This window comes from Gorilla gorilla, chromosome 2 (genome assembly GCF_029281585.2).
Source record: "Gorilla gorilla gorilla isolate KB3781 chromosome 2, NHGRI_mGorGor1-v2.1_pri, whole genome shotgun sequence".
Taxonomy (NCBI): Eukaryota; Metazoa; Chordata; class Mammalia; order Primates; family Hominidae; genus Gorilla; species Gorilla gorilla.
The window spans coordinates 139,808,516-139,829,494 of NC_086017.1; the positions used below are offsets into that span (position 1 = coordinate 139,808,516).

At 45.7% G+C, this 20,979-nt stretch overlaps 1 protein-coding gene across 1 annotated transcript in view; it reads right to left on the reverse strand.

The window, feature by feature from the left end:
- Positions 1-1,362: 1,362 nt before the first annotated feature.
- RPN1 (ribophorin I) overlaps positions 1,363-20,979 on the reverse strand; it is a 31,063-nt gene continuing 11,446 nt past the window's right edge. The window contains exons 3-10 of the mRNA XM_004036256.5: positions 19,040-19,346; positions 13,338-13,547; positions 11,336-11,528; positions 8,119-8,218; positions 7,263-7,401; positions 6,924-7,043; positions 3,563-3,808; positions 1,363-1,991 (exon numbers count right to left, since the gene is read on the reverse strand). Coding sequence (XP_004036304.1) covers positions 1,809-1,991; positions 3,563-3,808; positions 6,924-7,043; positions 7,263-7,401; positions 8,119-8,218; positions 11,336-11,528; positions 13,338-13,547; positions 19,040-19,346 — 1,498 coding nt within the window. The 3' untranslated portion in view covers positions 1,363-1,808. The remainder of the gene's footprint in view (positions 1,992-3,562; positions 3,809-6,923; positions 7,044-7,262; positions 7,402-8,118; positions 8,219-11,335; positions 11,529-13,337; positions 13,548-19,039; positions 19,347-20,979) is intronic.

A 20,979-nucleotide genomic window follows, 5' to 3' on the forward strand; every position in this document is an offset into this window, starting at 1 on the left:
GAACATTCAAGCAGCACAGCCTCCTGAAGGCCCTCACTCATCCCTTTCCCAGCCTGTTTGCAAAATGCTTTGTCAGGACTCAAAGTTAAGTCTCACTTCCGTCCAATTCCCATCCCCACACCAACACAGTTCTCAAGTCACCAATGGGTAAAAGGCTTCAGTGATCCACTCCTACAGCCAAAAGGCACTGCTCGGTCTCTTCAGCCTCAGATGGTTCACTCCTGGAAACATTTTTCCACTTGGCTTCATGACACCACAGTCCTGGTCTTTCTCGTCCCAGGTAAGGAGAGTCCTGGTCTTTGTCAACCCAGGTGGCCACTATTACTTTGTCGTCTTAATATTCAGTTCTGGATCTCTTCTTATTCTATACCCTTCCTAGGCACTGTCCCCTCCCACAGCCTCCTTCTCACCTTTTCCATAACCATGTCTAGGCCCGGCAGCCCCACATTTACCACTTGCACACCAGACCTTAGAATTCCAGGCCTGAATATCCACCTGCCCAGGGACATTCCCACTTGGATGTCCCGAGCACCTCCATTTTGCCATGTCTGAAACAGAATTCAGCATCAGTTCCTCACAACTGGTCTTCTACAGACTTCCCCAGTAATCCCTCAACCCACCTGCCAATATTTAAGCTGTTTGTAAGCCACTCATGCAAACATTCAATAACCCAACTACGTGTCATAGATTGGTCTGAACACCTAGCTGTTAACATAAAGATGAGCATAAAAGATAAAACCCCTGCCCTATTGAAGCTAGTTCAGTAATCACACACATTCCAACTGTGGTATATGAGGTAGAGAAGAGGTACAAAGGAAAACGAGAGGGTACCACAGGACTTGACCGAGTGTGGCAGGCCACGGATGGCTCCCTGACACAGTAACCTTAAGTAACACAGCCTGAGGCTGAGCAGGAATTCATTAGGTGGAGACAGGGAGTGAACTCCTGCAGAGAGGAAAGAGGGGCAGAAAGCCTGGCACTCACTGGCACTGTCGATTCCCCACATGACCTTTCAGTCCCTTGCCTCTTGAGAGAAACCATCTCTGCTTTGCTCATCACTCTTTCCTTGATGCTGAGTAAAACATGACTCACAGGAAGGATGCAAAAACTACAAAAATGGAGGCCTCACTCCACTACTCCATTCTGTGACCTAAGCCACGTCAACTCTTTCAACACTCTGGCACCACTTTCAACACTCTGGTACTAGAATACCTCAGTGTTCTAATATGTAAAATGTAAATGCTTGCTGTGCAAACCTGCTGAGAAGCAAATCCATTATTTAATGAATAAAAAGCACTTGATAAAAGCACTATTCCCAAAATTAAGAATTAAATTATGAGAGATCTTCAACAGACCAAAAACAAATGTTCACAGTCCCTGCTTTATTTCCATTTGTTCACACACGCTTTAAAAAAAAAAAACAAAAACAAAAAACACATGCACTAACACAATACCCAAACATCAGAATTAGAAGGGCATAAAACAGGGGGCTTTATAGGCTGAAAAAATATCCTAGACTTCAGAACAGAATACCAATCAAATATTGAAAATTCCTTTGTTCAAAACACAAAGATGTTTTGTTTTTAATGGGAGTTTTTTTAAAGTTTTCTTTTTTAAAAAAAAAAAAAGAGTTAAGGACAAACGGCAAGCTCACACTGCCTGACGCAGGGCCTGGTTTCTCTTCCTTGAAGGCCTTTTACAGATGTCAGCTTTTACTGGCCTCCATGCACAACCTCCCACTACCACCCACTCTGCCTGCCACGGCAAAGTGCAGGCACCCTGGGCCCCCTGGAGGATGCGGGCAGGGGCTACAGGGCATCCAGGATGTGGTCGATCTTGGTGACCAGCTCCTGGCGCTTTCCTGAGATGAGCTTCTCATTCTCAATGTACGTGTCTTTCTTGAGCTTGCCAGCCACCAGGCGCTCAGCCTCCACCGCCGACTTCAGCACCAGCTCCTTGACCTGTGCATCCAGCTTCTGCATTTCGCTCACCTGGCCGAGGCAAGAGCAGGGCAGGACTTGTGAGCTGTCCTCCCACCCCACTCAGCAGGCCCCACCATCTCCCAGGCCTACAGACCCCAGAGCTCCACAGGTATCAGCCACAAATGCAGCCAACAGCACAGTGTCCCAGGGCAGCAGGGCTGGCTATGGAGGAAGATAGGCCTGGCTTCAAATGTCAACTTCACCACCCACAAGCCCCATTCTTACGCCCTTGTGAACAAGCCCTGCACCATCCCTGGGCCTCATCTCCATTCTAGGACTCTGAGGACTGAGTATGAAACTACTTGGCAGCACCTATCATGCCCCCTGGCACATAGCAGCTCCTCTATGAACATCACTTCTCTCCCTGCAGCTTGTCAAATCAGTTCCAGGGATTCAATTAGGCAAAAGATCAATGGCAAGGGAAGGGGGGGTGACAGGCATTGTCACCTACTGTACGTCACATTGAGGACTGGTATAGTCACATTCATTCAACATTCAACAAATGTTTAGTGAGCCATGGCGCGTGGCACAATTCTAGGTTCCAGAAAACAGCACTAAGGACAGATAAGGGATCTTGTCCGCAGATGCTGACATATAATTAACACTTAAGTAGAAGAATAAATTGTTTCAGAAAGTGGTAGGCGTGGGCCAGGCACGGTGGCTCACATCTGTAATTCCAGTACTTTGGAGGCCAAGGCAGGCAGAACACTTGAGCTCAGGAGTTCAAGACCAGCCTGGGCAACATGGCGAAACCCCATCTCTACAAAAAATTAGCCAGGCATGGTGGTGTGCACCTGTGATCCCAGCTACTTGAGGTGGAAAGATCGCTTGAGCCTGGAGGTGGGGCTTGCAGTGAGCGCAGATTGCGCCACTACACTCCAGCATGGGCGACAGAGTGAAACCCTGTCTCAAAAACAAACAACAAAAAAAGTGGTAGGTGCTATGAGGAAATTCACACAGAGTGAGGAGAGGGAATGCCAGGGAGTGGACAGGGGAGTCAGTGACTCTGAGGGGCACCTCTGCGAAAAGGTTACTGTCCTCATTTACAGATAACTCCTTTACATAGCTTGTATCAGGGCAGGGTTCTGAATATTTTGCATGCATTAACTCATTTCACACTCAGAACCCCTATGAGGGGCTAACAGCATTCCCATTTTATAGATGAGGAAACTGAGGCACAGAAGTTAGGTGACTTGGCCAGGTTTACAAACTCTGAATCAGAGCCTGTATTCAAACCTATCGATTCTAAAGTCTAGGTTCATTTTACCACAACATAAGCAGCCTGGGACCTAGAACAGTCTGGCCTCCAGGAGAGGATGCAGCTACTCTCAATACTGGCCACAAGGGCACGCAGTGCTGACGAGGCTAGCAGAGCTTTCTCCACACCCAGCTCACACCAGGACCCCAAAAATCCCTTTTTCCTCCACAAGGACTGGCACCACATGAAAAGCTATGGCCAGATGCAGTCTCATCCCACAAGCATGCAGGTAAGCAAGAGAGCTGCCCAGTGTCTGCCCTAGACAGAGCAGTGAGGCATGGAGGGCCCCAAGCCAAGCAACTCTGTGATGTCCGACACTTACTCTGTCGCACAGATCAGAGCCCTCTGTCTTCAGCCTGGACTGCAGCAGTGCAATCTCACTGGTCAAGGCCTTGTGTTCAGTCTCCAGGCTCTTCTTGCCACTGTTGAGGGTGGAGATGTCCCGGGATTGCTTGTACCTATTGACGGTCTCGTCAAAGTGACGGTAAAGGCCTATTCTCTTGTTGACCAGGGTCAAGACCTGCTCTGTGATGCAGGCTACCTTCATCCTGGCTTCTGCAGCTGGATCCTGAAGGAAGGAGAGGCACCATGTGTGACAACATCCAGGCTTGGGTCCACTCTGACCTTATCTCCCAAAGAACATCTGCCACCACCAGCCATCCAAAAATGAAATGCCACCTTCTTGGAAAGTCAGAGTCAAACCCCTACTGATACCTAATCTGGACCACGTTCAGCAACGGGCAAAACTAGGGCCATAAAGATGAGCAGACCAGCCGGGCCTGGTGGCTCATGCCTGTAATCCCAGCACTTTGGGAGGCCAAGGTGGGCAGATCACGAGGTCAGGAGTTCAAGACCAGCCTGACCAATATGGTGACATCCCATCTCTACTAAAAATAGAAAAAAAAATTAGCCGGGCATGGTGGCGGGCACCTGTAATCTCAGCTACTCAGGAGGCTGAGGCAGGAGAATCACCTGAACCCAGGAGGCGGAGGTTGCAGTGAGCCGAGATGGCACCACTGCACTCCAGCCTGGGCGACAGAGCGAAACTCCATCTCAAAAAAAAAAAAAAAAAAAGATGAAGCAGACATTTCACTTCACAGTCCAGTAAGGCAGACAGATAGATGTGAACAAGGATGATAATGTCAGTGTGCCCTGCATATACATTACAGCAGTCTTGCCCATTTAATCAGCAGGAAACATTAGATAAACCAAAATTAAGGGACATTCTATAAAACTGGTCTCTACACCACAAATGTCAAGGTTATTAAACACAAAGAAAGGACCAGGAATGGTGGGTCACACCTATAATCCCCACACTTTGGGCAGCTGAGGCAGGAGGATCACTTGAGGTCAGGCGTTCAAGACCAGCCTGGATAACATAATGAGACTCCGTCTCTACAAAAAAATATTTTGGCCAGGTGCAGTGGCTCACACCTGTAATCCCAACATTGTAGGAGGCCGAGGCAGGGAGATTGCTTGAGTCCAGGAGTTCGAGACCAGCCTAGCCAACATGGCAAAACCCCATCTCTAATAAAAATACAGCAAATTAGCCGGGCATGGTGGTGCATGCTTGTAGTCCCAGCTACTCAGGGAGCTGAGATGGTAGGATCTCTTTAGCCCAGGAGGTCGAGGCTGCAGTGAGCCCTGATCGTGCCACTGCACTCCAGCGTGGGTAACAGAGTGAGACTCTGTCTCGAGAAAAAAAACAACATTTTTTTAATTAGCTGGGCATGATGGTATGCTCCTGTAGTCCCAAACTACTTGGGAGGATGAGGTGGGAGGATGGCTTGAGCCCAGGAGTTCGAGGCTGCAGTGAGCTGTGATTGATCGGGGGACAGTCAGCAAAATTATGGACTGGATGTTGGTCAATAGTACTAATTAACTGGCCAGTTAATAGTATTAACTAACTAATGGACAATTACATTACCCATTCTTTGAGGAAGAAGGCACAGAAGGCAGAACACACCACAAAGTTCTGAACGTGCTGTTCTACCAGATTTTTGGCAACATTACATTTCCTGAATTTGATCATTGTATTGTGATTATGTAAGAGAATACCCTTGCTCTCAGGCTACACACATGCTCAACTATTCAAGGGTAAAGGGGCACAACGTCTGCAACTTAACCTCCAATGATTCAGCAGAAATAATTACACACACACACACACACACAGTTATTCCTTGAGCCCCCGCCCCCCCCATCTCCAACTATCTGCACATACCCAAGTCCTGTAGTCAGCCCTGTGGAACCCAAGTATACAAAAAGTCAGCCCTCCACATATTTGGTTTCAGATCCCTCAAACACTGTATTGATTATAAAAATCTGCATTGATTATAAAAATCTGACCAGGCACGGTGTCTCATGCCTGTAATCCCAGCACTTTGGGAGGCCGAGGCGGGTGGATCATGAGGTCAGGAGATTGAGACCATCCTAACACGGTGAAACCCCGTCTCTACTAAAAATACAAAAAATTAGCCGGGCGTGGTGGCATGTACCTGTAGTCCCAGCTATTCGAGAGGCCAAGGCAGGAGAATTGCTCGAACCCAGGAGGCGGAGGTTGCAGCAAGCTGAGAGCGCACCACTGCACTCCAGCCTGGGCAACAGAGCAAGACTCCGTCTCAGGAAAAAAAAAAAAAAAAAGAAAACGAAAAGAAAAAAATCTGCATATAAGTGGACCCACACAGTTCGGCTGGATCAACATCTTTGCTCACAGGTCCTACCAAAACCCCTCCCTGCTGTCTCACAAACATCAGCCCCTCCAACTGAATGCCCTTCCCCACCTTCTTTGCCTGTCACCTCCTCAGGGTAGCCTTGGGGCCTCCCAGGTTGCCCCACTAGAAGCACACCCTTGGTGCGCACCTGTGGTCCCAGCTACACAGGAGGCTGAGGCAGAAGAATCGCTCGAACTCGGGAGGCAGAGGTTGCAGTGAATGGAGATCGCGCCACTGCACTCCAGCATGGCAACAGAGCGAGACTCCATCTCAAAAAAAAAAGCACACGCTGTGCCTGTCATCACATTCCCACAGTCCTCAAGCACCAGCTGTGCTCATCTCCTCCACCAGGCCTCACCCACCTGACTACAATAAGTGCCTGGTACTAGTGCCTACCCTGGGGCATGGCGCCAAGAGCCCCAAGGAACAATGAGAGAATAAGAAATGGAGGAAGGAAGGAAGAAAAGAGCAAGAGGATGACCTGAGGATAACAGCAGTGCAGCCTGGGGAGGACCAAGGAGCCACGGAGCCTGTCAGGGAGCAGAGAGTGGGGGTGGGGAGAACGGTGCTGACGGGGCCAGGTCAGTGGTTTCTGCTCCCAACAGGGAATCACCAAGGGGGAGGTGGGGAGGGAGAGGGGACTAAGAGGGGATTTCCACCTCCAAGTTCCACTGAAAAACAAGAAGCAAAACAGCTAAATAAGCACCAATCTTTTCATGTTTTTCCTACCTCAACTGAGCATCCAAGTTACTCTGTCTCCAGAGCCAAAGCAAGACAGAAGCAGGGACTTAACCTCCTGTGCTGGTGACCACAAGCAACAAAAACAAAGTACCCTTCCGGCAAGGATGAGCACAGGCAGGGGTCTTTTGGCCATGGCGTCCTGCCCTGGGCTCACTGTGAGGATCAGTGCTCAAGCTGGTGAAATATTACCAAGGACACAAATGACAAGCAGGAAGAAGGCTGAGACGGTACCTTGGTGATGGAGAAGTCCAGCCGAACATAGATGATAACGGTGAAGAACAGGATGTAGAAGGCCGCCACCACCAGCAGGGGCTCCTGCAGCATGAGCACCTTGTTGAATGTGTAGTGGACCTGGGAGAAGCAAGAAGACAGGCTTCATTGGGGCTGTAGGGACACGGGAGCCTAGACTCACACAGGCTGGCCCACTCGACCTGCTGCCCCACCCCAAGACCAGAAGACGCCATGAGCTCAAATGACTCCAGCCCAAGGAGGGACAGGGGGTGAGTTCTTGGCCCCAGAGCCCACTGTCTGGGGAAGACACCATGGAAGGCAAACAGTGGAGCCACTCACCACAATGTCCTGAATGTGCTGTTCTACCAGATTTTTCTTGTAGGCAACAATCACAGGGCGGCCAAATGTGTCCAGATAGGTGTAGTGCAGCTCATCTGGGGCACGGCTGATTTCATAGGGACTATCAATTTCAATGTTCCTGGAAGATGGGAATAAAATATAGCCTCCAACCAACTACATCGATAAACCAGATTTAGGATCAGAGAATTCCAAGGCTAAGGGGCCTTTCAAGATCACTAAATTCACACTCCTCCACTCTGCTCCCTTCCCAGCTATGGAGAACACCCACTCTCTTGAGACAGGGGAGCCAGTGCCAGAAAGCCCTTTGTTTTAAAGCCCTTGTCTGCTGAGGCAACAACTGTCCCTCTGAATCCTCCACTCCCAAGTTCTCACCGGTACTGGCCCCACTCCTTGGAGTCACAAAGTTGACACAGCTCTCCTGTACATCCTACCCAGTGAGTCCCTGGGAGGCTTGAACAGATGCCTCACGAGCTGTTCTGAATGTTCTTTCTCTTCACATGAATAAGAGCTTCTTACAGGGCAGGGGACATGTCCTGCTTTTGTCTGCCCAGGCCCACTGTCCCTTCTCCTGGTAAACAGCACAGCCTGGATTTGCATGAGGAACTACTCTTCCACTATGGAACATTCTCCACAGGAAGAAAATCAAGGGGTCTCTCATTCTGGCAGTCAGAGTGGACATGTGACTCAAGAGAGGCCAAGTAGATGTTCCCTGATAAAGTAAATCTAGAGAAAAGTGACACAAAGACTATGCCCCTAGAACATAGGCTCTCCTTAGGGTACCACAAGGGTACAACCAGAGAAATCGGGTGCAAAGGAGAGGAACAGTCACACTCACTTGGCTCCTTCAGGCAGGATGATCTTCACAGTCAGAGAATCTATCACTTGTTCATCAAACACATGGTCCACAAACCTCATCTTCAGTGCATACTGGTCACCTGAAGGATCAAGCAAGCATAAGCAATGATGTGGAAAACGGATCAAATGGGCAGGAGAGAAAGAAGTACAGGGGCTCACATAAAGACAGAGCAAGTAGACAGCAAAACCAAAAACCCACGGACCATGTTTACAACAAAACCAGGCAACAAAGTATCTCTACTGAACCCCACAACACAGAGACAGGGATGGGGGTCAAAACACCGACAGCCACAAGACCTTCACGTTATCAGTGTCCGTGAAGGAGAACGCGGAGAGAAGAAACAGGGCAACTGATGGGCTTGAGAACAGCAGAACCCCAAAACACACAACCGGGATTCCCTAGAGAGCACAGCAGGCCAGTGTGAGGAGTGGCTGAAACTCGGAGCAGTTGTGCCCTGCCTAATGGTGAGTGAAATGAGCCTGCAGAAGGTCTACGAGTCTGCAGCAGTCTAGTCCCTGACAGCAGAACTCCCCTTCTGGGACAGTGCCCTACAGTGAGGAGAAACTGCTCAACACAATCAAAAATGAGCATGATAGGGACAATGGAACTCAAAAACCGCACAGAGGAAAGCTCAGAAAGCAAGCCACATGTTTTTGCACTAAAATAGCAGAGATCTGGGAAGGTACAAAAGCCACTCTAAACCATCCCTCCTTCGGAAAGGTCATATTAAAAATGATCAACAGACAGTGGCTCATGCCTGTAATCCCAGTACTTTGGGAGGCAGAGGCAGGCACATCACCTGAGGTCAGGAGTTCAAGACCAGCCTGGCCAACATGGTGAAACCCCATCTCTACTAAAACTATAAAAATTAGCCGGGTGTGGTGGCACATGCCTGTAATCCCAGCAACTTGGGAAGCTGAGGTAAGAAAATCACTTGAACCCAGGAGGTGGAGGTTGCAGTGAGCTGAGATTGTGCCACCGTACTCCAGCCTGGGAAACAGTGCGAGACTCCATCTCAAAAAAAAAAAAAAAAAAGATTAAGTTATATAAGAAAAATGGGATGAAAACAAGAACACCCCTGTAAGAAAATGAAAACATGCCAGCAAGACGCCCATAAAAATGAACCAGGAGACTGCTCCTGCTATTCCAAAACAAGCTAAAGGTATTAATAAAATCATGTAAGTCATGCAAGAACAATGTAAACAATAATTAGAAAAATTCAGGCCGGGCGCGGTGGCTCACTCCTGTAATCCCAGCACTTTGGGAGGCTGAGGCAGGTGGATCACCTGAGGTCAGGAGTTCAAGACCAGCCTGGCCAATATAGTGAAACCCCATCTCTACTAAAAATAAAAAATTAGCTGGGCGTAGTGGCGCACGCCTGTAGTCCCAGCTACTCCAGAAGCTGAGGCAGGAGAATCTCTTGAACCCAGGAGGCGGAGGTTGCAATGAGCTGAGATCGCGCCAATGCACTCCAGCCTGGGAGGTTACAGTGAACTGAGATCGCTCCACTGCACTCCAGCCTGGGCGACAGAGTGAGACAGAAAAAAAAGAAAAAAGAAAAATTCAGAAAAATGATAGAAATCAGGAAAAAAATTTAGAAATAAAAGAGGCATTTTAGGAATTAAGACTAATTAAGATGGATTAGAGTGAATAACAACAAACAATAATGCTTTAACATAAATGCAAAGAAAAGCAACTTTAATTATTTTTTAGAGACAGGGTCTTGCTCTGTCACCCAGGCTAGAGGGCAACTTCCTGGGCTCAAGTGTTACTCCTGCCTCAGCCTCCCGAGTAGCTGAGACTACAGGTGTGAGCCAGATAATTTTTCATTTTTAAAAATTTTTTTGTAGAGACCCGTTTTCACCATGTTGCCCCGGCTGGTCTCAAACTCCTGAGCGCAAGCAATCCTCCCACCTCAGCCTCCCAGAAAAGTTTTAAATCAAAAAACAGGCCTGGCACAGTGGCTTACACCTATAATCCCAGCACTTTGGGAGGCCAAGGCGAGCAGATCACTTGAGGTCAGGAGTTCAAAACCTGCCTGACCAACGTAGTTAAACCCCATCTCTACTAAAAATACAAAAAATAACCAGGCATGATGGCGGGTGCCTGTAGTCTCAGCTACTCGGGAGGCTGAGGCAAGAGAATCGCTTGAACCTAGGAGGCAGAGGTTGCAGTGAGCGGAGATCAAGCCAAGAAAAACAGATGTAGGTATTAACTGCAGATTAATAGATAAGGCAAATTGAATAGATTGAAAAGGGCAAAACTAAGGTATAGTATGTAGAGATATACACTTGGGTGATAAAACTACAAAGATATTCAAGAAAGTGATTACTCGAAGTCGGGGCAGTGACTTTGAGAAGGAAGAGGTACATAGAACACTTTGTGAGTAGCTAGCAAATTTTGATTTCTTGACGGGAGTGGGTGGGGAGCGGCACAAGGTCTTCCTCATAATAATTCACTGAGCTATACATTTTTTGTATGGTTTTCTGTATCTTATTTTTCAGTAAAAAGGTTTAAAAAAAAGACTTGGCCAGGCATGGCGGCTGTCGCCTATAATCCTAGCACTTTGGGAGGCCGAGGCCTGTGGATCACCTGAGGTCAGTTCAAGACCAACCTGGCCAACATGGTGAAACCCCGTCTCTACTAGAAATACAAAAAATTAGCTGAGCGTGGTGGCAGGCACCTATAATCCCAGCTACTCACGAGGCTGAGGCAGGAGAATCGCTTGAACCGGGAGGTGGAGGTTGCAGTGAGCCAAAATCGCACCATTCCACTCCAGCCTGGGTGGCAAGAGTGAGACTCCGTCTCAAAAAAAAGAAAGACTTGAAGAAAATATGACAAAATGTTTTCAATCATTAGTTCTGGGTGTTCATATAAAAGTGTTTTTTATTATTCTCTGAATTTTCATTTTTTAAATAACTCAAAAACTATTTAAAGGAATTTCAGCGGTTCCATCTGATGACAGAACTGCAAGTAAGAAGAAGACTTTTACATACTGTTTGGATTGACTATCAAATGCATGTATTACTTTTACAATAGTAACTCATACCCACTTATAAAAAGTTGTTCCTGATAAACCAGCCTTCCTCAGAATGACAAATGAACACACCCCATCTATAAAGACTGATAATTGAAAGAAAAAAAATTCACGAAATTAAAGAAAAGGTTAGTTTCTCCCTTACTGTTGAAAACTGACCCAAATTATAGAGGTACTCATAGCTTGGGAGGTTGTAGCCAACGATGTAATGGGTCTTCCACCCGCCAAAGAGAGGGAAGCGAGGCCGGATTTCCATCTCTACAGAGTCATCCAAAATAAGGAGGTGGCTGGTGGAAACATTGCCAATCTCATCCCGGTAATAAACATCCTGGGCAGCAGCAGGAAGGATGGTCTGCAAGAGAGTGGATATGCCCTTCTAAAACTCCAGGAACCAGCTGAGAGGAAATGATCCTAAACACAGAAGACTTCCTGCACCAAGATCCTCACATGGTACTACTTAATTAAAATAGTCCCCAAACATAAACAACCTAAAAAAGTCTAACTTTCCCCACAAAGGTTTGCCTCGACTTCTCAATCAAGGGTGCTAACTACCCAAATTCTTCTAAACAGTAAATAATTAAGGGAAATGCAAATACCTTTGTGAACACTGAAGACTTAATACAAAGGTAAAAATAATCTTGCAAGTTATTTTGCAGAGAAGAAAACTAAAGATAGAAGACGGAAGAAATTTCATCAAATTACTAGGTGGTAGGGTTACAGAAAGGGTTTTTCTACCTGATATGCTTTATTGTATCTTCCAAATCTGTCAGTGTATTTTGATCATGGGAGGAAGGTATAATACCTTTGTTCACATACTGACCCCTTCTATCATACGTAAGTAAAAAAAAAAAAAAAGTTTATAAGATTTCATTTATGGGACAAAAAAGATTTAAAAACTGTATATGCAATATGATAAAATGTTTTTTAAAAACACTACAAAAGAACAAAGAAATAGATCAAAATGTCAGCTGTGTTTGGGTGGCGCAGTACTATGAATATGCTTTTCCTTTTTCTATTCAAATCTTCACTTAAAAAATATGGTTTAGGCCGGGCACGGTGGCTCACGCCTGTAATCCCAGCACTTTGGGAGGCCGAGGCGGGCAGATCACAAGGTCAGAAGATCGAGACCATCCTGGCTAACATGGTGAAACCCCATCTCTACTAAAAACAAAAAATTAGCTGGGCATGGTGGCGGGCGCCTGTAGTCCCAGCTACTCGGGAGGCTGAGGCAGGAGAATAGCATGAACCCAGGAGGCAGAGCTTGCCATGAGCCGAGATCGTGCCACTGCACTCCAGCCTGGGCAATAGAGCAAGACTCTGTCTCCAAAAAAAAAAAAAAAAATATCATTTAGGCTGGGCATGGTGGCTCACGCCTGTAATCCCAGCACTTTGAGAGGCCAAGGCGGCCAGGCGCGGTGGCTCATGCCTGTAATCCCAGCACTCTGGGAGGCCGAGGTGGACGGATCACCTGAGGTCAGGAGTTCAAGACCAGCCTGACCAACATGGAGAAACCCTGTCTCTACTAAAAATACAAAAAAAAATTAGCCAGGCTTGGTGGTGCATGCCTGTAATCCCAGCTACTCGGGAAGCTGAGGCGGGAGAATTGCTTGAACCTGGGAGGCGGAGGTTGTGGTGAGCCGAGATCGCGCCATTGCCCTCCAGCCTGGGCAACAAGAGCAAAACTCCGTCTCAAGAAAAAAAAAAAAAAAGAAAGAGAAGCCAAGGCAGGTGGATCACTTGAGGCCAGGAGTTCAAGACCAGCCTGGCCAACATGGTGAAACCCTGTCTCTACTAAAAATACAAAAATTAGCCAGGTGTAGTGGTGCATGCGTGTAATCCCAGCTATTCAGGAGTCTGAGGCAGAAGAATCACTTGAACCCAGGAGGCGGAGGCTGCAATGAGCAGAGATCACGCCACTATGCTCCAGCCTGGGTGGCAGAGTGAGACTCTGTCTCAAATAAAAAAAAGAAAATGGCTTATTTATATATATGGGGGGGTATTTTTTAAGATTCTGTTGGTTTCTAACACTGCCAATCAACAAGATGAACATCAGTCAACCCTAAACAACTGCCTAAATATTTAGCTAGTTTCGAAAAGCAAAGAATAGGTAGCTGTGATAAAGTCCTCATTTCTCACAATGTCCAAGTTGAACATTCCATACCTTAAAAGAACGGATGGAGGATATTCCACTATCTGGCTGTCTCTGGTAATCATAGCGTGAGAAAGGCCCCTTAAGCACAGCTCCTGTGTGCTTTAAGTCCACATTTTCTTCCACGGCAATATTACCCCAGTGAGAGACTTCAATGACTCGGGTCATGCTGGTGATAGTCAGGAAAGGGCTGTTGTTCTCATAATGTACTTTAAAAGTATCCTGGAAGGAAGGAAACAAATAGTTCAAAGTTTTGGCAACAGAGAAAGCACCATTAGTTTAAATCAAATTGATTGGAGACAACCTATATATCAGCAACAGAATGGGTAAATTATGATGTATCTAACGTATGCAACATTTTAAAATTATGTTTACTAGGACTTCTTGCTAACATATGGGAATAAATATTCATGATATATTATTAACTCAAAAAATAGGACACAAAAAAATAATGTGTCTGGAGCTGATTGTATTAGGCAGTTTTGTAAGAGTTCTAAATAAGTGCATTATCTCATCTCATTCTCAAGACAATATGATGAAATAAGAACTACTTATCCCCATTTGACAAATAAAAATCTCAAGGCCTGGCAGTTTCCAATATCTTGTTCAAGGTCATAAACCTAAGTGGCAATACAAGGTCTGCTAAGTTCTGACTTCACTTTTTTTTCTTTCTTTTTGAGACAGAGTCTTGCTCTGTCACCCAGGCTGGAGTACAATGGTACAACCTCAGCTCACTGCAACCTCCGCCTCCTGGGTTCAAGCGATTCTCCTGCCTCAGCCTCCCTAGTAGCTGGGATTACAGGCGTGTGCCACCACATCTGGCTAATTTTTGTATTTTTAGTAGAGATGGGGTTTCACCATGTTGGCCAAGCTGGTCTCGAACCCCTGACCTCAGGTGATCCGCCCACCTTGGCCTACCAAAGTGCTGGGATTACAGGCATGAGCCACCGTGCCCAGCCAGCCATCGTGCCCAGCCTGATTTCACTCTTCTATGTGGTAAATACTACCTCCCAATAAGGCCCAACACACCTTGCTTCCCAAAAGTCCATGAAAAGGACAAGATCTATTTTGTTAGCTCTTACAACTAGTTTATTCGCTAGTTTATTCACTCATTCTATGACTAGATTTTTAAAAGTACAATTCACTCATAATCATATTTGATAGCATTTAATGCCAGTACAAGCAAGGGCATAAGGAAACCGGCAGTTTCACACACTGGAATCCTAAAAAATTGATTAAATCTTTTGAAAAACTACTTGGCAAAATACAGCAAGAGGTTTTTCTTTTTTTTTTCTTTTTTTTTTTTTAATTATAAACGGTCTCACTCTGTCACCCAGGCTGGAGTACAGTGGCACAATCTTGGCTCAATGCAGTCTCAACCTCCTGGGCTCAAGCAATCCTCCCACCTCAAGCCCCATGAGTGGCTGGGATTCCAGGTGCATGCCACCACGCCCAGCTAATTTTTTGTATTTTTTGTAGACATGGAATTTCACCATGTTCCCCAAGCTGGTCTCAAGCAATCTACCCACCTTGACCTCCCAAAGTGCTGGGATTACAAGCAAAAGCCACTGTGCCCAACCAGCAAGAGATTTTAAAATGTTCATATCCTTCAATTTGAAAAACATTACTTCAGAAAATCCTGAGAATACAAAAATACATAACTTTTGTATAATATGCAGAGATGTATATTATAATATTAAATAGAAAAAACTGTTTAACTATAGAAACTTGGCAAATAAGCTCTAGGACATCAAATCAGTGAGTTAGCCACTTAAAAACGGTTTACAGGCTGGGCGCAGTGAAACTTTGGGAGGCCAAGGCGAGCAGATCACAAGGTCAGAAGTTTGAAACCAGCCTGGCCAATATGGTGAAACCCCATCTCTACTAAAAATAGAAAAATTAGCCAGGTGTGGTGATGGGCGCCTGTAGTCCCAGATACTAAGGAGGCTGAGGTAGGAGAATCGCTTGAACCCGGGAGGTGGAGGCTGCAGTGAGCCGAGATTGTGCCACTGCACTCCAGCCTGGGAAACAGAGCGAGACTGTCTCTCAAAAAAAAAAAACAAACAAACAAAAACAAAAACAACAAAACAAAAAAACTGTTTACAGGCCAGCCAGGCACAGTGGCTTACACTTGTAATCCCAGCACTTTGGGAGGCCAAAGTGGGTAGATCACTTGAGGTCAGGAGTTTGAGACCAGCCTGGCCAACATGGTGAAACCCTGTCTCTAACAAAAAATACAAAAATTAGCCAGTCCGAGCTACTGGGGAGGCTGAGGTGGGAGAATCACTTAAACTCAAGAGGCAGAGGTTGCAGTGAGCTGAGATTGCACCACTACACTCCAGCCTGGGCGAGAGTAAGACCCTGTCTCAAGAAAAAAAAAAAAAGGTTGACAAAGGTAATGTAGTAATATGTAAAATGTTTAGAGAATATTCTAAGTGACAAAGGTATTACACAATACTTTATACATAATATGACATTAAGCATAATAAGTACATTAAAAAGCCCTATGCTTAGACACGACTCAGGTACTAAAATGTCCATAGTGTCGATAGTGGTTGTGAACTGACCTCAAATCTTCCTTTTTGCCAAATGGTCTCCATGAACCATTTTTTTTTTCTTTTTTTTTTTGGAGACAAACTCTCACCCTGTCGCCCAGATTGGAGTGCAATGACGCGATCTTGGCTCACCGCAACTTCCACCTCCCAGGTTCAAGTGATTCTCCTGCCTCGGCCTCTCAAGTAGTTAGAATTACAGGTGCACGCCACCATGCTCGGCTAATTTTTTTATCTTTAGTAGAGACGGGGTTTCACCATGTTGGCCAGGCTGGTCTCGAACTCCTGACCTCGTGATCCGCCAACCTTGGCCTCCTAAAGTGCCAGGGTTACAGACCTGAGCCACCGCGCCCAGCCTCTCATGAACGTTCTATTAACTTAAAATGGAGGAAAGTGGAAAACCCAAAATATTTATATTTTTAAAAGCCTGCGTAGAGGAAAATCAAATCAGTGTCCCAACATGAACTCTCACTCAGTTTTAAGTAAGTAAAAGAAATCGTGCAGTTAGAGAAAGCACAGCTCAGAGTGGCAAGGCTGTCATCTTCACAGTGGGCACGTGGGCCCTGGGCACTCTGCAACCACAACAGGAAGCAGAGAGACCCTATCTCTCCCCAAAAACAACCCCACCGTGCAACAATATACATAGGGAGCTATGTTTTGAGACATGGAGGAATATAAGTATGTTTACTACAAATCCTCATACATTTAGAAGGAAACACTAGAAGAATAAACCTAAAGCTAACATAAATGGTTACCAAGGAGAACAAATGAATGGGAAAATTGGAAGCAAGAATTATCTGACTATAACTTTTTTTTTTTTGGAGACAGAGTCTTGCTCTGTTGCCCAGGCTGGAGTGCAGTGGCACAACCTTGGCTACCGCAACCCCTACCTCCTGGGTTCAAGCAGTTCTCGTGCCTCAACCTCCCTAGTAGGTGGGACTAGAGTTGAGTCCAACTACATCCAGCTAATTTTTGTATTTTTAGTAGAGATGGGGTTTCACCATGTTGGCCAGGCTGGTCTTGAACTCCTAGCTTCAAGTGATCTGCCCGCCTCAGCCTCCCAAAGTGCTGGGATTACAGGCGTGAGCCAGTGCGCCTGGCCCTATAACTTGAGAGATATATATATACACACACACACACACACACACACACGTGTATATATAAAAAACAAAATGGTACACCTGGCCTTATATATATACGTGTGTATATATATAAATATATATATATAAATATATTAAGTGCACTTATATATATAAGGCCATATATACATATATAAATATGCACCTGGCCTTTTAACTTGTTATATAAAACTTGTTATATATAATTTTGTTACATACAACTTGTTATATATGATTTTGTTACATACAACTTGTTATATATGATTTTGTTACACATAACTTGTTATATATGATTTTGACTACGAAATCATGTTGTTTTCATATTCAAAAAATTACGTTAATAAAAAGTTCTTAAAAGTTTAAAACAACCCAAAACGAACAGCCCTAACTATGTATCAAACTGACATTTGAAACATAAAACACAGGCTGGGTGCAGTGACTCACACCTGCAATCACAGCACTTTGGGAGGCCGAGGCAGGCGGATCACCTGAGCTCAGGAGTTCAAGACCAGCCTGGCCAACATGGAGAAACCCCGTCTCTACAAAAAATACAAAAATTAGCCAGGTGTAGTAGCGAGCACCTGTAATCCCAGCTACTCAGGAGGCTGAGGTAGGAGAATTGCTTGAACCCAGGAGGCAGAGGTTGCGGTGAACTGAGATCGCCCCACTGCACTCCAGTCTGAATGACAGATCAAGACTCCTTCTCAAAAAAAATAAAATAAAATAAAGACAAAAAAACAAAGAAACAATTATTTCAAGTAGCATTAGAACAAAGTATTTTGATTGCACATCCTTGGTGACACATATTCTAAACACACAGAGAGATGCAAAGACATCTTTTTTTTAGAGTGGAGTGGTATAATCATAGCTAACTGCAGCATTAACCTCCTGGGCTCAAGTAATCCTCCTGCCTCAGCCTCCCAAGTAGCTGAGACTACAGGAGTGTGTCACCATGCCCAGCTTATTATTTTTTGTAAAAATGAGGTCTCACTATGTTGCCCAGACTGGTCTTGAATTCCTGGGCACAAACAATCCTCCCATATTGGCCTCCCAAAGTGCTAGGATTATAGGCATGAGCCACTGCACCCAGTGCAAAGAAATCTTAAACGTCTAAAATACCCATATTTTTTAGAGATGGTATAGAAGTAGGTAAAAAGACATGACTGCTGAGATTTGCTTTAAAATCCTCTAGCAAGAAGGCCAGGGACCATGGCTCATGCCTGTAATCCCAGCACTTTGGGAGACCAAGGCAGGAAGATCACTTGGGCCCAGGAGTTTGAGACTAGCCTGGGCAACAAAGCAAGATCCCGTCTCTACAACAAAAATAAAAAATTAACTGGGCATGGTGACGCACACCTGTCACTCCAGCTACATGGGAGGCTGAACTGGGAGGATGGACTGAGCCCAGGAGTTTGAGGTTACAGTGAGCTATGATTATGCCACTGTACTCCAGGCTGGGCAACAGAGCAGGATCCTGTCTCTTAAAAAAAAATTTTTTTTAAGTACTCCACCAAAGAAAAAAAGAGGTGGGTTAATTATGGTAACCTGATAACCACTGAATCTAAGTGACGTGTGTGGGAGTTTATACTAGTCTTTGTACTTTGGCATGTTTGCGATTTGCCATAGTAACAAAATCTTTGTAAGCCTTAATTGCTCCCTCTCTCTTCAAGTTCCAACCAAGGCCCAACATTCAAGGAAGGCCCTCAACCACTCCGACAGCTTTGCTACCCCAGTATCTGCCCAGCCATACCATCTCGAAGCCTTTGTCCCTCTTACTGCCTCTGCGTGGAATGCCTTGCTTCCATCTCCCCCAACACCCATTCCACTTCTCCAAATGCTACCCCTAGCCTCTACCTGTGATCCCCCAAGGAGAAACCAGACCCCCATAGAGTCATTTCACTGCAGGTTAAACACTTTTGGGATGACCTTAGAAATGACTGCAGATTTCATCCACCCCACACCACCCAAGCCTATCAACCAGTAGTCACTCTGCAAGACATTCTCTGAAGCAGACAGGGATGGGCTGGACTCCACCTGAGCTTACCTGACTATAGGCAGGCACATCTCTGAAAGGCCCATAATCCAGTAGGTCCTCAGAGCGCGTGGGGTTCCCCAGCTTGGTGTAGCTCTCCACATTTCGAGAGGCAAGCTTCACACGCATGGTTTGTGTCTTCGTTGGATAGGGAGAGTAGAAATAATGGTTCCCCTCAAACACGACAAACTGTTTCTCTGACTGGGTGATCTGGGTTGGATACGGCTGAAGCACATGGGTGTAGACTGTTTCCACAATGACTGAAATCTTGGCCCCAGGATCAAGAGCAACTGGGAGCTTGACTGTGAAGAATCTCCCACTAAAGAAGAACAAGGCAAGAGAAGTAAGAGAGACTGAGGATACTGAAAACAGTAGTAGCAGTTCAAAGTCACAACAAAATTTTGAACCAAAGACAAAAGCAATTATCTTTAAGAGATCACCTTTTCCTTTTTGAGATGGAGTCTCACTCTATCACTCAGGCTGGAGTGCAATGGTGCGATCTCGGCTCACCGCAACCTCCACCTCTTGGGTTCAAGCGATTCTCCTGCCTCAACCTCCCTAATAGCTGGGATTACCTATTAGAATGTTTTTAACTTTTGTTCCATTGTTGAACATTTACACTGTTTTACACTCTTGCTATTTATAAACAGCCCTGAGAGAAACAGCTAGATATCTGTCTTAGAAGACTTAAATTATTTTTTTCTTTTTTTGAGACAGAGTGTTGCTCTGTCGCCCAGGCTGGAGTGCAGTGGCACGATCTCAGCTCACTGCAACCTCCACCTCCCAGGTTCAAGAGATTCTATTGCCTCAGCCTCCCGAGTAGCTGGGACTACTGGCACCTGCCACCACGTCCTGTTAATAAAAGACTTAAATTACTATATTAAAGGTGATCTCTTGGCTGGGTGCAGTGGCTCATGCCTGTAATCCCAGCACTTTGGGAGGCCAAGTCAGGTGAATTTCCTGAGGTCAGGAGTTCCAGACCAGCCTGGCCAACATGGCAAAACCCTGTCTCTATTAAAAATACAAAAATTAGCTGGGCGTGGTGGTGCACACCTGTAGTCCCAGCTACTTGGGAGGTTGAAGTGGGAGGATCACTTGAACCCGGGAGGCGGAGGTTGCAGTGAGCCAAGATAGCGCCACTACACTCCAGCCTGGGTGACAGAGAGAGACTCCATCTCAAAAAAAAAAATTTTAATAGAACCACACAACAGAATATTGACAGTCGTTAGAAATATGGCTTCACACAATAGAATATTGGCAGTCATTAGAAATACGGCTAACCTACATATCTATATTAACATGGAAAGATTTCCATGTACAATGTAAATAACGAAAATCTGTTTACAAATGACAAAGAATAACTCCATTTAAAAACATACATAGACCCGGGGAGGGTGGCTTACGCCTGTAATCCCAGCACTTTGGGAGGCCGAGATGGGTGGATCACGAGGTCAGGAGATCAAGACCATCCTGGCTAACACAGTGAAAGCCCATCTCTACTAAAAATACAAAAAAAAACAGCCGGGCATTGTGGCGGGCACCTGTAGTCCCAGCTACTCAGGAGGCTGGGGCAGGAGAATGATGTGAATCCAGAAGGCGGAGCTTGCAGTGCGCCGAGATCGTGCCACTGCACTCCAGCCTGGGCGACAGAGTGAGATTCCGTCTCAAGAAAAAAAAAAAAAAAAAAAATGAATGAATGTAAAGAATAGTATTTCAAGGAATGTTCAACAAAATGTTAATGGTAACTGTCTCAAGGTTGTAGAATAAGTTTAGTTTGTCTTTTCCAATTTTATTTTATTTTTTATTATTTTTTTTTTTGAGACGGAGTCTTACTCTTGTAGCCCAGGCTGGAGTGAAATGGCACAATCTTGGCTCACTGCAACCTCCGCCTGCTGGGTTCAAGTGATTCTCCTACCTGAGCCTCCCCAGTAGCTGGGATTACAGGCGTCCGC